The sequence below is a fragment of the Xiphophorus maculatus genome, chromosome 4, assembly GCF_002775205.1.
Source record: "Xiphophorus maculatus strain JP 163 A chromosome 4, X_maculatus-5.0-male, whole genome shotgun sequence".
Taxonomy (NCBI): Eukaryota; Metazoa; Chordata; class Actinopteri; order Cyprinodontiformes; family Poeciliidae; genus Xiphophorus; species Xiphophorus maculatus.
The window spans coordinates 8,104,177-8,119,386 of record NC_036446.1 but is presented as its reverse complement, the minus strand read 5'-3'; the positions used below and the strand labels follow the sequence as shown (position 1 = coordinate 8,119,386).

Sequence of the window (15,210 nt, the reverse complement as noted above, 5' to 3'; positions counted from 1 at the left end):
AACAACGTAACACACTAATGTCATGTTGCCCATGTACTCAACAGACTAAAACTAATATGTCCACTCATTACTGAATTAAACGCCTCCCAGCTGGCTTCAGACACAGACTCTGTTCCTCCTTGTGGGTTTCCAGCTGTTTCCTTCATAATCATGACGTCCACGAAAGTGCAGTTCCTGCAGCACATCAACATAAATTTGACCCCTTAAAAGCTGGGCCCTGAAACAGCAAATAAACCTAAAGGACTACAATGGCAACTTCTGCGCAAGTCAATCCGTTTAAACTGCGACTTTGGGAATATAATCCTGGGATTAACGTGTGCAGAGCTGGCCATTTAAAAAAAAATAAATAAATAAACAGAAGAACTGCTGCTCCAGAAAGTAAGGTTTAATATAGAAACTGTTGTACCCCTATGCAAAAGTAGCAACAAGTCCCATTTGGTAACCTCCTTTAAAATTATTTATTTTCAGCTACATCGAAACAAACCAGACCTGCACTCTGGGGTGAGCAGCATCCATTTGAAATTCCTGCAGAAATGGCTCCAGCCCCTGCGAGCTCGCTGTTTGATGAGCCAATGAAGCGGCAATGTGTTGCGCTACTTTTAAAGCACAATCGAGCAAAAAGGACACGCGATGCACGTGGGATATTGGCTTTAAACAATGTAAACTCTCAGCCTCGAGCTGTCCGGAGGGGGGCGTCGCACGTGGTCAAACCTTCACTTTGGATTCAAAAGGTGTCGTGACGTTTTTCCACGGAGGACATGGTGGAGGAGGGGGAGAGAGGAGGTGCTGGTGGAGGCCGAAGATGGATGGAGAGGTCGTCCGTGATGGTGCCCGAGATAATAACTAGTTCGACTTTCGTTTCCATTTAATTGTTAAGAAACTATCGACGTTTTAATCCTGCTTGCATTTACATAACGTTCACATTCTGACTCAACCCGGTTGGTCGCTGTCAGTTCAGGACCACCACCAGAACCACCAAGACAGAAGAACTACTTTAAAGGCGTATTTTTGGTTACCGGACAAACTCTTTAAGTGAGGCTTGTTTATTCGAGTTAGTCTGAAGGGAAACTTTTAAGTTTCGGCTGCTCGACGGTGTCGTGTCTAGCAGAAGGGTACACGCTCAGATAGGCGGTGTGTCATCAGACAGCTGAGCCGACCCTCACCAACTGACTGTCCGATATTTGACAGCTCCGAGCCTGAATGAAACAGAACCGTTCGAGTCCAAATTCGGCCTGCCACAAGAATGAAAAACAGGTGTTATTTCTTACCTGGAAGTAACCCCTAAAGCGCAACTCCAGGCGTCAGTGTTGGCAGAGTGTTATCGGGCGAAGTTGGAGCTGTGTTGTTAGTTGTACTCCTGCTGGCGACCACGGCGCAGCGGCTCTGGTGCTGCTGACGTGACGGCGATAACAGCGCATTTGCATATTAGTGACTCTCTCTGTGATTGGACAGGCTGCAATCTGCTAAAGTAACCCAGTTTAAAGTAAAATATAGCTCCGATTTCCTGCGTATGTGTACCTAGGCGGACTGTGCGCCCTCGGCTGTCCCTCTGAGATCGGCTGATTAAATCATGTTATCAGCTGGATAGTCACTGTGTTGACAGAGTGCATAAGATGGCCGCGTCTACGCCACAGCCAATCCGGAGAGGTTTTACTTTCGCACATGGACCAGAGTGGCTTCTAAATGCGAACGTGACAGAAGTGAAACCCACGATCCTCACTGTGGGTACATGCTGACCTCTAGTGGTGTTCACATGAATGTTGCCAATAAACACACGGCAGAGTATATAAATATGGATGTCAAAAATGCTACATCTTAAATAGCACACTGAAAGTTTTTCACATATTTCAGCTGGATTTTTTTGTGATCTTTGATCAATCACTTATATTAATTTTGAAACAGAAGCAAAATTACACGATAAAAATCCAAAAGGTCTTCTGACCTCCCTCAATAGGGTTTGCAAAGGTGCTTTACATGAAATGATAAAAGAAAAGCCTACCCAGTGCATAATTCTGCTATCATGTTGAGAGAATGTCTCCAGGATTTTGTCCAGTGTTAGCTTTCCTCCACAAATTCCATGTCAGGCTCATCTAATCGGAGCATGTGTTTGCTGTTTTCATGTCATTGTTTAAGGCCCACTTTCTATGGCTTTCTTTTACCAGTCTTCCATGGAGGCCAGATTTGTTTAGTGCCTTGCTAACAGATTTTCCCACCTCAATTGTGAATTATAAATACCTAGATATTTATGGTTTTTAACTGACAAAATGTAAGAAAGTTTGGGGTGTATTAATACTTTTGCATGGCACCACCAAGTACAGTGCCATGGAGAAGTAATTCTGTGTTTTTTGGCATTAGTAAACACTAACAGATTTGTCAGATTTCAACATGGATTCCTAATTATTAAGTTAACATAAGTTCCAATGCGTTCAACCAGATTGTTAGCTCGACTACTTCTCTACCACAGTTACGAGCCACAGTTGCCTGTAATTATGTTTATGCCCCCCTTTGACTTTTTCCATCTGATTTGTTTTGCCGCTCTGCTTGCCTCATCTTAAATGCATTGTTTTGAATTTCCAGGGCATCAGTACTACATCCAATCTAAACTCCCATTACTATAGGTTTGCTAAACAGCTTCTCTCTTTCCAAACAGTGCCTTATCCGCACTGTTTGGTTTAAAAGAATGCCCTGTCCTGTCATGTCTGATCCACATGGCTGTATTTCTCGAAAACTCTGAGCCAGTTAATTTTTTTAATGTATTTCTGTCCTCTTAAGATAGCACAGATAAATATTCACACCATCTATATATGGATGAATATACATTAAATAACACTGAAAAGTCAATTTACTAAGTGAAACACTTAGATATGCTTTCAAGCCTTTATTTCTGCTTAAAGATGTTCTGCTTCCAGCTAATGAAAACATTTAGGATTAGAGTATCTCATCAGGATGATGGCAATAAATTTATTTAAATGCATCACTTACTGTATATATAATGTGGACTAAATAAAAAATGTTTAATACTTTTTCTGGTACATTAGTTTTGATGTCAATTGGGTAGTTATGACACATAACCATAGCACCAAGATATTGTTTTTACAAGGAACAGCTGATCAGCATCTCAAAACCTAAAACAATATCTGGACAAAGACCCCAAATCCAAGAGTAGTTGAAAAAGAGACTTCATGGATGCAGAACAGGAACCAAGAGCAGAGAGAGAGAAACAGGTATTTCAAGCTATGTCCATCAGTCACAATGGGCAAGAATCATATCCCTGACTCCAACATTTTTGTCTGGCCTTCTAACCATGCCGTCAAAAATTTAAAGCGTGGCAGAAGCAAATGAGGTGGATTAGCAGTGCTTTCTAATAACTGATGGATGTAATCCAGAATGTGTTACTGTGAAATATTTTCTCTGCTGCCTGGAAATTGAGCTGTTAGCATGTCATGACAATCAAGAGACTTTCATAAAACAACAGTCTTCAGTCAGAGGCCTCTTCAGATTTGCTGCAAGACTGACAGCTACTGGAGATTCTTCTATCCCACAGCACAACCATCCAGAACAACTCTGAATATAGGAGATGGACTGAGGTACAACATTCAAGTTCTCTTGGGATACATTATATATAGATAAAAGTTCTAATTCTTCTAGATTTGTTTTTAGATAATCGCTCATAGGTTTACCTTCACCAAACCTTTAAAAGTCAGTGCCAAATACTTCCAGTGGACACCATGCATAAGGTTAAATTATTTATTATCCAAGGTAAATTTCTGATGTAACCTTTGATTTAGTGACTAAAATGTAAAGAAAAGGCTAATTCATTTAAAAAAAAAAAAAAAAAAAAGGTGATGAAGATTTACAATTTTTCATTAAAGTTTCTGGTTAATTTTCCAATTTAAACATCAATAACTGAACACAGAATGGCTTTAAAATCATTTTATTGGTTTCAGAATAAAAAATGTACATCATTTATGTTGTGGTAAGGGAACCATTCAAACCACAGCAACGCAAATAAATTTAAAGTCCAGATTGCACAGAGACTTTTCTCTGAATTTTATACAGTGACAAGCAATTACTAATCATACTGGTTTGACCACCATTTAAACTGTTCTAATGTAAATCCTTGGAGACAACTTCAAGCAAACCAGTCAAGAGTTATTTGGAAAGAACTTCAGCATCCACCCACAAAAGTCTTAAGAAAAACAGAAACTGTAATAAAGAAAACGCCAGATTTGCATCAACATCTTGGTAAATTAGTATCAACATATGCTTTAAATAAACTCTGTGCTGCCCAAATGGAAGCAAATGAACCTTATAAAAATAGTTTCCCTCAAATTTTGTGACGAAATCTTGCAGACATGAGTTTATGGGATCTCAAACATTTAAGGAAACCAGACACAGAAATTTAGAATGGAAACTTATCTACATAGACCATTAATAACCAATAGCCAAAAGGTACGTGAAGCATTCAAAAGTCATTAAAGTCCAACAAAATAAAACAAACTTGTTTATGTAGCATCTCATTTAAACTTATACTTGGCTGCTCTGTCTTACACATAATTGAAGTTACGTAAAACAACCAAAATAAAAACTGTCGTCTATTAAAACAAAAAACCCACACAAATCATGTTAAGCTGCAGAGCAGCATTCCCCATCTCTAGTCTTCAGATCACGATGTTCTACATGTGTTAAATTTCAGCACACATGATGTAAAGTTACAGTAACACAGCAGAGTTCTGCAGAATTAAGCCCTTAGAATCAGGTGTGTTTAAGCAGGGATGCTTCTAAAACACGCAGGACAATGCGACCTGAAGACAAATCAAAAACACTACCCTAGTGGGTATTGGAAAAAAAATCTGAATTAGTTTCAGTCACTCTGCTGTATTAAAAAGAAAAAAATGCCTAGCAAATACAGTCCTAAGCCAATTTCATTAGTGGTCTTTAATTAGGCCGTCTACTATACTTTCCATATGTATACAAAGTGCTTTGTTCATACATCTGACCCCCGTTTGGGACTTTATCTCCCTGTCTATCTAAATGTGCATGGAGCAGAAAATGAATGAGGCAGACAATGCACTTTGATTGCATCACAGCCTGAATGACGTAGCTTAGACATCCATTTGTCATTTTCAATTTACACGTGATACAAAACTATTCTTCCTTGTTCTACAGCTGTGTCGAGAGCAGCCTAAAGAGCTTTTAAAGCTGAGCAATAAAGTGGAGATAAAAATTAAGTTCTCCCAACCATTTCAAGAGTCCACTACACAAACAGCTGAGGAAAACCAACGGTGTAGCAGTTAACGTTTGTCTCCATCTAGTGGCCAGGGCACGCAGTGCAGTTTCAGCTTTGAGGAGGACCATCTTCTTTGCTGAAAGGTTGGGTTGAACCAGGCTTTACCCAAGATAACCCTGACACCTGTGTTCCTCTGTGATGTTCCTCAGGTCGTCTCTAAAAGGCAAAAGAGCAGACAAAAAAAAGACATTGCAGTTACACAACAGCTGAACAAATTACATGTAAATATCTTATCCAAACCTTAACTGAGTAAAGTTCAGTAGATTTCAAGATATTCATGTAACTTACCTTGTATGTGAACATCCTCTCCTTTGCCTCTTCATGCACTGCTGGGTTCCATGGAGAGAAACTAAAACCAATGAAGAATGACGTGATTTCAGAGTGCAACTCTATTCGCCGTCAAAGATTCTTCCAAACTAACAGGTATGCAGGGTGTGGTTTTCTGTGGTCAGCAGAGGAATGTCAATAATGGGGACAAACCTTATTGCGTAAGGATCATCTATTTTAGGCTGGTCAAAAAGATGACTGTTGCATAGTTTGACACTGTCCACCACTTTGCTTTTGAACAGCTGCACATCTTTTTCATACCTGGAGAGGACAAAGATGAAAAATGTGGATTTCCATTTGTAAGCAATTGAACCCCCCCCTCCCAAAAAAAAACATTTTCCAGGGATCTTAAAGCCTTGGTGATCACTACTGCAAAAAACACCAGCTTAATTTTTCTTTTCAAATCAGTAATTACAACAGTTATCTAAAGGAATGCATAAAAATTTAGAAAAATGATTGAATCTTAAAAAGATATTTTAAATAAAAAGTTATGTTAAACATTAAAGAGAAGAATAGACTCAAACTCACAGAACTGCTGCTTCTGGGTTTAGTGGCTCTGTTGTGTTGATCTTGTAAAAAACTGTACGCGCATACATCAAGACCTGCCAAATGTGGTTGTGATTCCGTCTAAAGAAAGATTATATTTATGTTTTCAAAGTGTTGACTGTAATTTACAAGTTTGAAACAAGTTGCTCTGAGAGGGATTCCACATAAACACATACACAACCTGATGATGATGAGAATGTAAAATTGTTTGCATTCCAGAGAGGAAGCCAACATACCTCCATTTGGTGAAAGCTCTTCTGACATCCAGCTCTCCAGATACTGGGTCGACAAGAGGGTGGAAGACTGGGATGTCGAATACCAATTTCTGAAATTAAAAATAAGAGACTTTAAAATTTGTCCCAAAGATTACAGGTTTAGGGGAACACACATTTCTCAAGCTAAGTACATCTAACAGGCTCTTTAATTATGAGCAATTTGAAGTAAAATTAAAAAAATACTTACAGGACACTCCCCATCTGGATAGTTGTCTGGAATATACACAGTGAATTTGAAGACACCATCTTGATACAAACCATGCCGGATGAAAATGACCCCAAACCACACTAAACAATGGGAGAGAGAAAACTGCCTTTAAGAAGTGTTACTTTTTGTGTTCATAGTTGAAGTGTATCAATGCAGGGAAATGAAATAGAAAATATTTCACATAAAGCATCAGATCAACATTGAGGTTATTAAAATGTAGCGGTGCATTGATTCTTACTTAGTGCTGACTTGTAGGATGGCTGGACATAAATTCCAGGGAGTTTCTGCTTAATCACGAGTGTGCTGTAGGTCACATTGCAACAGGTTTAATCAGTAGAGATAAACTTGGATTTTCTATGGATGGATGAAAAAAAAATAAATACTCACAACTCTGCCAGTAGAGAGTACTCCAGGTAAAAAGGGCCATAGGATGCGTGTGTGCCATTGGCTGAGTGGGCTGCACTGACCATTGATGGAGGTTTGGTAATGGGGGTTGCATTCTTAGGAATGGGCGGAAGGACCTTTTTGCCAAAGTGAGTCCTGGCTGGGCTGGCTCTCTGGTCTGTGTGCCCACTCTGCTCCTCATCGGCTCTCTGCTGGTTTGTTTTGGGGACAAAGAGGATCACAGCAACAGGTGAAAATTTGTTGTTAATTATAGGGGGGAGGGGGGGGAGAAGGAAAATATTTTATATGCACATTTACATGAGGTAGTTGTCTGACTTAATATTCATCAGAAAATTGGATACAGATATCAGCAATTCTTGAGGAGACAGACCAAACAGGTCCTATGGATAAAGCACAAAATTTGAATAGAATATACAAAAAATATATTTTTTTCAAATATCTGAATAAACTAACCTGGGCCATGTAAGCACAACAATGTATGGTTTCCTGGTGTTTGCTGAATATGTTTTATTTTAAACATTGTAGTAGGTGGATGGAACTCAATGCATTACAATTTTTTTAAAAACATTTTTTTATTTCCTTTATTTAATCAGGTAAACCCCGTTGAGATCTAGATCTCATTTTCAAGAGGGACCTGAGCAAAAAAATTGCAATACATAGCAACCTGGTTACAAGATAAAAACAATTAATACATATGCACAAGTATAAAACAATAAAAACAATGACACTGTGACACAATTTAAAAACAATGACACCGTTTCATAGAATAGTTTAAAACAATTAAAGGAATACCAAAATAATATATTATGACAATTAAGTACAAGTATTCAAATACATGATTATAAAAGTAACAACAAATTGAATTAAAAATCATTTTTATATATTTTCAAACTCCATTGAAATTTGTCCCAAGTTTTTGTCAACACCGTCAGACATAAAAAGAATGTAAAAAAAAAAAATCAGGCATTATTGGGGGCATTAGAACTTCTGAGGACCCCATAGCCTCTTCCTTTCTCTTCCTTTGCTAAGAAGGCCAGGCAGCTCTGGTTATCTTATGTTATTCTTTAGTTTTTTTTCTCCTGTTTTATTTGTAAGTTGCTCATCACAATCATGATGTGTCAACACCATAACTGACAATTTACAAAACTTTGAAATTTTGTGAACTAAATGCCTAATTTTAGTACACTGTGAAGATTTCATGGACCTGATGAGCTATGATATGGCCCCCTTCAGAATAACATTATATAAATTGAGGTAGTTTGGTAGTTTAAAAATATCACTAATAGGGTCATTAAAAAACTATTTTATATTTATTTTTGTCAGATGGTGATGAAAAAGTTCTAGGTCAGGTCCTTTAAAAATTTAATTTTCAAAAAAATGTTGCAGCTGGGAGCCTACACCTTAGCATCTTTACATTTTCAAAACATTTTTTGTCATATTTGTATACATAAGCTTGAGGAATAATAAAAAAAAAATTGGGGAAAATTTAAACCCATTTTGTCCCACTTCTCAAGAATCACTGATATTCAGTTACAGTATCTTTATGAAGTTGTTACACTACATCAGTGTACACAAGAAGCACAAAGCAGAGCAGAGGAGCAGTATAGTAATGAGTCTTTAAAAATACTAAAAACACTGTTGGCATACACAGAGAGTGCTGCAAATAAACATACCAATGAAATTACTCCAAGTTTCATCCATTATGTCGGAATAAAGAAACGCTTGCATGACTAACCAAAAAATTAAGAAACACCCATTCTGAAAATGGTGGCCAAACATTTTCCTATGGCAATGTCTGTCTATTAAATCTACAGAACTGAATTAAACAAAGGACTCCTTTAAAAGAAACAGTAGGTTTATGCGACTATGTTTGGGCCAGTTTTCAGTGTACTAAGATTTTAATCAGCTACAACTTAAAACAAAACATTTAATCAATCACTACTTTGGTTTGAAGTATTTTAATCAAGAGTACGTTTTCAGTCTATTTGAAACAGAATAGCAATATGTCGCTGCCCTTTCACCACTTGATACACAATGCTGTTCTGTTTTGCCCCAAGAAAGACTACTTAATAATGTAAAGTGAAATAAATACTTGCAGGGGGCGGGTCAACAATTTACCTTGCGACTTGTGTTGGCAGACATGCTCCAGAAGGGGTTTAGGTTCATTACTCAGTCATAGGTTCAGATTGGTGTTCTCGCATTAGCAGGTCCCACAGCAGCTACAGAGAGGGCCATCCGCTGCTGCTGTTGTGGAAACATGGCACATTAGAGGATTGCTACTGCAGCTGAGGTCACAAAAACAGCTAACCTGATTACATTTGGACAGACTCACGATATAGCAAGCCCACGAGCATATCGAAAACCGAAATACATTTATAAGCAGGGTGAACAAGGCATAAATGAGAAAATTAATTAGAGAATGATCTAAATGAGCGGCTTGTTTGGGCTAGCTTAGCTTTAGCTAACGTAGGAGTTTACTTGTGTGTTTAACTTGCTGAATTAATGTGTGGGTTCAGAAAACATGATATGACGATTCATCCGGTGGCAAGCGATGAAAACATACAAACAAGGTAAATATATTTTTAAAAGAACAGCGAGTTCTGGTGTAATTTAGCCCAGAGATGCAGCGCTTCGTTAGCGAGCGATATAGACCTGCAATTGGTAACAATAACGAGTTTAATTTTAGCTGACACCCGAATATGAAGATTTATAAAATCACCAGATGTAATGGTACAGTAGATAAAGTACATACACATGCCTTGTCTGCTGTCAAATGTTTGTTTTCGTCGACTTAAGCCCCATCTGTAGCATTAGCTTCAGAGCTTGTTTTGACGTTGCTAACTCGACTGGTCCTTTAATTTCAGCTGCCGTACGTAAACAGCGTAGAGATGTGGCTTACCGTATAAACTTCAAACGTGTAGAAATCCGTTTAAAACCGATTCTCTAAAAAGCTGTTTCCCCACTTTAAAATCTGCCGAGTCTTGCCACTCCTTTAGGTGTCATACCGTCTGGCTAATCAATGTTGATAACTTATAGATACTGGGATACGCCGGAGTTCAATCTAACTTAACGAGGGGCGGTTCTTGTTGTGTGAATTGAATTTTCATTGGTCGAGGAGAACAACGTTTAGCAGCTGATTTGCTGAAGCTTTTGTCACAAAGCGAGACCATTTTTAGTTTTAAAGGGAAAGAATCTCCTTTTATGCTGAGACGTCAGATAAGAAATTAAATGAAAGGAAATCGAACACATTTCTAGATAATTTTTTTTTATAAAGACCCGGGGTTAGTGGAGAACTTTAGAAAACCAACATCATTAGAACCAAGGGACACACCATGTGAGTCAACAATAAAGTTGTAGAGACGTTTAAAGTAGGATTCCTAAACTTTCAACATTTTGTCAAAGAATGGAAAGAATATTGCACAACTTCAAATTTCCTAAGATAAGCATGTCTATGTAAGCTGACATCCAAAGACTGGCGTTTATAAGAGAATCAGCATATCTTCCTAAATACACATAGTCAAGCAGGGTGGTGACAACATTATGCTATGGGCCTTTTTTCAAGAAAGGGAAGTTGGTCAGAGCTGATGAAAAGATTATGGGGAATTTTTATAATTTTTTATTATTTCTACATCATCAATGTTGGGTAGTACAGCAAATCTTGTTTGCCTTGATTAGTGATTCCTCAAAGTGTTACCGAAAACAGACAGAATACAAATCCATTCCATAGTTTTTGAATGGAAAAATCATTTATTATCTTCCTCTCACTTCTCAATTATGGACAAATATATGTTCGTTTATCACAAGTGATCTTAGTACAAATTCAAAGGGTTTTTTTATTTGTAACCTGACAAAATGTACAGGTTCAGAATACTTTTGCAAAAGCAATGATTTAAATTACTGGTTTGTAATTGTTGGTGTGCTGCTGCCGCTCTTGAAAAAGAGATTATTATTCTCAATGAAATATACAGTACCTGATTAGATAATAATAAAATTATGCTGATAAATAATCAGAATGCAATCTAAAGCATCCAATTATTTGAATAAATCCCTGAATCCATATTAATATGTCACCTAAGCCACTTTAGTTACACACTTCTCTGTTGTTGTTTAGATGTACCAAGCCAAGTCCCCAGAGGTCAGGGTGCATCCAAACCATATGTGTCACACATTCCTTTAGTTTTGACCACGCTTCATTGGAAGTTCATTCTGTTGATTGATTGATTTCCTAACAATTACCACTAATTAGTTTTCTGGTGAGCAAGAAAAAAAATCTAATTTAATGCATGGATGATTGCACTAATTGGGAGAAATTACATTGTCCAAGTTTCAGAGTAAATACAAATTATTGACTCGATTATTGTTATCTGATTGTGTATTGTCCCAAGAGCACTTCACTGACAAAGGTAATTAGTATCTGGCTCCTTTATTGGCAGTGCAAGGTCACCATCACTTTTTTGGCATGCACAAATCAAAAATCACCTCAGAACAAATGAGTTCCTGCCTGCTTTGCCTTCAGTGACATTGGGATGAACTATCTGACCTAAACAAGAGTGCAAGTGTCCACAACACTGCTTCTGTAATGAGATTTTTGTTTTTGCCATTGATTCTTTATCTAATCAATTATGGCGACCTTGTTTGGTTAAACAAATACAGTAATGACTGTAATTAAAGTGTGAAGATTAGATTGTCTTATTGAATATGTGACCTCTTTGTACTAGAAAATGTAGATTTAGCTTTTACTTTCAATACTCAGAGTTTTTTTTCTTTAAGAAAATCAAATGCCACCTTGACCTTTTGGAAGTTCAGGAGTGTTACAACACATAAAATAAATAATTACTGAATTGTTTAAAAATAATTGTAATTATTATTTAAAATTTTATAAAAACATACATAAACGCTTAAATAAGTAGTATATATTTTTTTCAAATAACATCTTAAATTGTGTAGCAAATTTTTCAATTATTTTATAATTGTGTGCTGAAGTAATTCGTAAGTTATGTAATCTTATCTGTCCACACTAACCATTACAATTAGTGGGCAGGACTAACCGCTCTTTAATCAGATATAGTTGGTCAACCAATCAGATGTTAGGATCTATTTAACCAGCCACAATGACAGTTTAAATAATTTTATAGAGCAATGCAACATAGGAACCGTTACATAATTTAAGAAATACTCTAATGAATGTTTCATTATAGCACATTTTACTTAAAGTTTTCTTTTTATATATTTTTATTATTTATTTATTATATTGTTGATACTTTTAAATATTAATAATCATGTTTAACTCCCTAATCCTTTATTTGATACTAAATAAAACAACAACATTTCTAAACATACTAGTTTTATTAGAAATAATAAATTATCTGTATTTTTCTCACACTGACAGGGCTTTTCAGGACAAAAATCACCAGGCTTATCATAAATAAACCTTTTTTACTGAGTCATAAGACAAAATACTGTTGTGCAATATAATGTTTAAAGTTGCTAAAATCAGTTTCCTCTCTCAATTTACGGGCAGTATAAAACACTGTGAGAGTTTTAGTTGTTACTTGAGAAAGCATCACGCCAAAAACAAAAGTCAGTTTAGAATTTCTGAGGCATAAATGAGACAGTAATATACAGTTTTTCAAGTGTCAAGTAAAGAAATTCATGGCGCCTGGAAAGAAAACACTTGGACACTTTTTTTTAAAGACCTCAGAACTACAGCCAAGACACTAGTGAACGACTTAGCCAACGAAGAAATTAGCCTCAAAAATTACCCTTAATAGAGCTCTGCACAGCAGTGGACTGAGATTTCAGACCAAGAAAAATACCACTTCACGGTAAGAGATACTTTAAAGCTGGACAAAAATTTATGACAGACAGACAGATAGACAGCATGGAGCTCTTTGGCAAGTTTCTGATGTAGCTTATCTTTGGAGAAAGATGGTAGGAATGTACATCCAACAAAGTAAAATAATGCCTCTAAAATACAGCTAAGATATTTGGATAAAACATACATAATTAACAATCTAATAGTTTATTAATTGACATAGTGTCAATTCTGCCAAAACAAACATAGCCCCTTTTTTTTAATTTTTATTAAACTAAAAAAAAAAAAAAATCTCATTATTTATGGGTGATAAGGCATATTTCAGGAAACTGGTAATATAAAACGCTAATTTAAAAGTAGGCATTGTCATTGAGTCTTTTTTTAAATTGTGTACTTGCTGAAATATAATGGTACATTTTATTATTTGATTGGTCCATAATGAGAGATTTATACACTCTGGATTCAGTACAATTTTCCAGCTACTTCACCTGCAGCTGGTGCCAGAATTCAAATTTAAGATGAAATATGTTCCCTTCTGTCAGGCCATTTCTTCAGAGAATTTTCAGCCTGCTGATTCAGATTTACAATTTGGTTTAAATGACAGTTAAATATTACAATTGGCAATCCTTGCTGAAATCTGTCTTGACAGCACATAGATAAAAATAAGTGAAAACAGATGACTCCACTTCCAAATAATATGTAATAACAACATTAGTTTGGATAAAGGAAGCAAAATCTAGATTCAAATGTAATTTTCATTTTAGAAATATGGACGACTGGGGAGTAAAGGTTAAAAAAAAAAACATCAAGTGAAGCCTTTATATAGCAATAGCCTTTTTTATCCCTGAGGCTAAGACCTGGCTAGGGACTAATGTGAGGCAATTATTTGCTGTAATGACTGCAGTTCAAATAAGCCTGGAGATTTTATTAAACCAAATGAGAGAGTCGCTGATGTATTATCACCTTGTGATTGACAGTGACAAGTGTTGGGCAGGCTCGGATATGAGCATGATGAAGAAGCTCTCGGCAAAGCTCTCGATAATGTTACCCCTGATAAAGTTACCTGGAAAGCCTCAGCCAACATACGGAGAAGGAAAGCTCTTCGCATATTAATTCCAACTGTCAGATCCCACCAGTGGAGGAAGAGAAGGAGGTGGAGGAGGAGCAGAAAGTGGGAGGAGAGGGAGCGGTGGGGGAGACCAAGACTGGCTGGCGGCGACGACTACCCCTCCATTCACTGACTGGGATTTTACACAACTAATGAAAAAGAAATCCATTGTACTGATCATATGCATAGATCTCACTTTATAATAATGATGAAACTGAAAGATTCGCAATAAAAGAAAAGGTCACTCGCTGCTGCTGCTAAGCTTCCTAAGCTGCAACCTTTGCGAGAGTAGTTCTTGGGTTCCAATGATAAAATAGGGGGGAAAAAGGGAAGATGGGAAGTTCTAACCCCACAGAGGTCAAGAAGTCATACATTGCAACCAAGCTATTGTACTTTACCTATTTATGTATTATTCTCTTCACAGCACCAAATGGTGGAGATGATTCTTCAAACAGTCTGCTCTGTGTCCGTTGAGCTAGGGTTAAAGGTTAGCAGCACAAGTGTGATTTACACAGTTCTCTCCTGCGTGTTATACCACAGCTAGTGTATACAGCGGCCAGGGATTTGTCTTGTCTAGTTAATAAAATACCAGAAAATATGAACATCCGTCTGTGTGTAGGTCACCTGCCTTCTCCAGGTATATGAATTGTGGAACACAGGCACGGAGAGCGGCATGTCTCACCTCTGAAGGACACTCACAGCCTTATTATTACCCTCCACCTCTTCCACACTGAGCCCCGTCTTCATATGCATCATACATTGGCATTTATTAGTGCCATGCACTAAGTACAGGCCATGTTATTGAATTTGAATATCAGCTCCAAGCCACATTCGCAGGCCCTGGAAATATATTATATTAAGATGAAGCAATCTCATTTAATAACACCCAAACTAATAAAAGGAGAGCAGATTGGAAATTAAATTTATGGGTATTGCTTGGCAGAAGGAGTGATCCAAAAAAGCCCAGCTTTGTCTGTCATATGCAGATATTTCTCTGTGTATAAGCCCAGGTGTTGGAGTAATTTCTAACTTTCCCCTCATGGAGAACATATTGTGAAAGTGGCAGGTGTGTTTGTCTTTGCTGAAAAGTATAAAACAATTTAGCAGGGTGTCTCTACCAAAATGGACAGGATTGATCTCACTGGCATTTTAACAAACGTTCTGAGGAAAACAATGGTAAATACACTTAAAAACAGAATGGAGGATCAGTAGGTAGTCATTAATTAGAAGTGATGG

The 15,210-nt window shown here is 37.1% G+C and overlaps 2 protein-coding genes across 9 annotated transcripts in view; both read right to left on the bottom strand.

The window, feature by feature from the left end:
* chd9 (chromodomain helicase DNA binding protein 9) overlaps nucleotides 1-1,551 on the bottom strand; it is a 96,327-nt gene extending 94,776 nt beyond the window's left edge. For 4 of the 5 annotated variants that reach the window (XM_023332615.1, XM_023332616.1, XM_023332618.1 and 1 more), the window contains exon 1: nucleotides 1,269-1,550. The gene's annotated coding sequence lies outside the window, so the exon portion shown is untranslated. Of the gene's footprint in view, nucleotides 1-1,268 lie in introns of all 5 variants that reach the window. The other variant, XM_023332617.1, reaches the window with a different exon arrangement.
* A 2,367-nt stretch (nucleotides 1,552-3,918) lies between these two features.
* On the bottom strand, nucleotides 3,919-10,110 carry aktip (AKT interacting protein). Of its 4 annotated transcripts, none has more exons than XM_023333016.1 (10): nucleotides 9,951-10,110; nucleotides 9,170-9,295; nucleotides 7,034-7,242; nucleotides 6,885-6,949; nucleotides 6,626-6,726; nucleotides 6,400-6,488; nucleotides 6,146-6,244; nucleotides 5,771-5,878; nucleotides 5,579-5,639; nucleotides 3,919-5,446 (listed from the first exon to the last, which is right to left on the bottom strand). In XM_023333016.1, the coding sequence occupies exons 2-10, from the start codon at nucleotides 9,215-9,217 to the stop codon at nucleotides 5,339-5,341; spliced, it is 888 nt and encodes a 295-aa protein (XP_023188784.1). In that variant the 5' UTR covers nucleotides 9,218-9,295; nucleotides 9,951-10,110; the 3' UTR covers nucleotides 3,919-5,338. The 4 variants fall into 4 exon arrangements, with proteins under 4 accessions (XP_023188784.1, XP_023188787.1, XP_023188785.1 ...); XM_023333019.1 differs by having other exon boundaries at nucleotides 7,034-7,239; XM_023333017.1 differs by having other exon boundaries at nucleotides 9,170-9,292.
* Between the last annotated feature and the right edge of the window lie 5,100 nt (nucleotides 10,111-15,210).

Bases quoted from the DNA above. Each gene is read 5' to 3' on its own strand.
- aktip (XM_023333016.1), bottom strand. From the start codon at position 9,217: ATGAACCTAAACCCCTTCTGGAGCATGTCTGCCAACACAAGTCGCAAG. The intron at 5,879-6,145 runs GTGAGTTTGAGT...TGTCCTCTCCAG, and splicing joins AACCCAGAAGCAGCAGTTCT to GTATGAAAAAGATGTGCAGC. The intron at 5,447-5,578 runs GTAAGTTACATG...TTTGCCTTTTAG, and splicing joins AGAGGATGTTCACATACAAG to AGACGACCTGAGGAACATCA.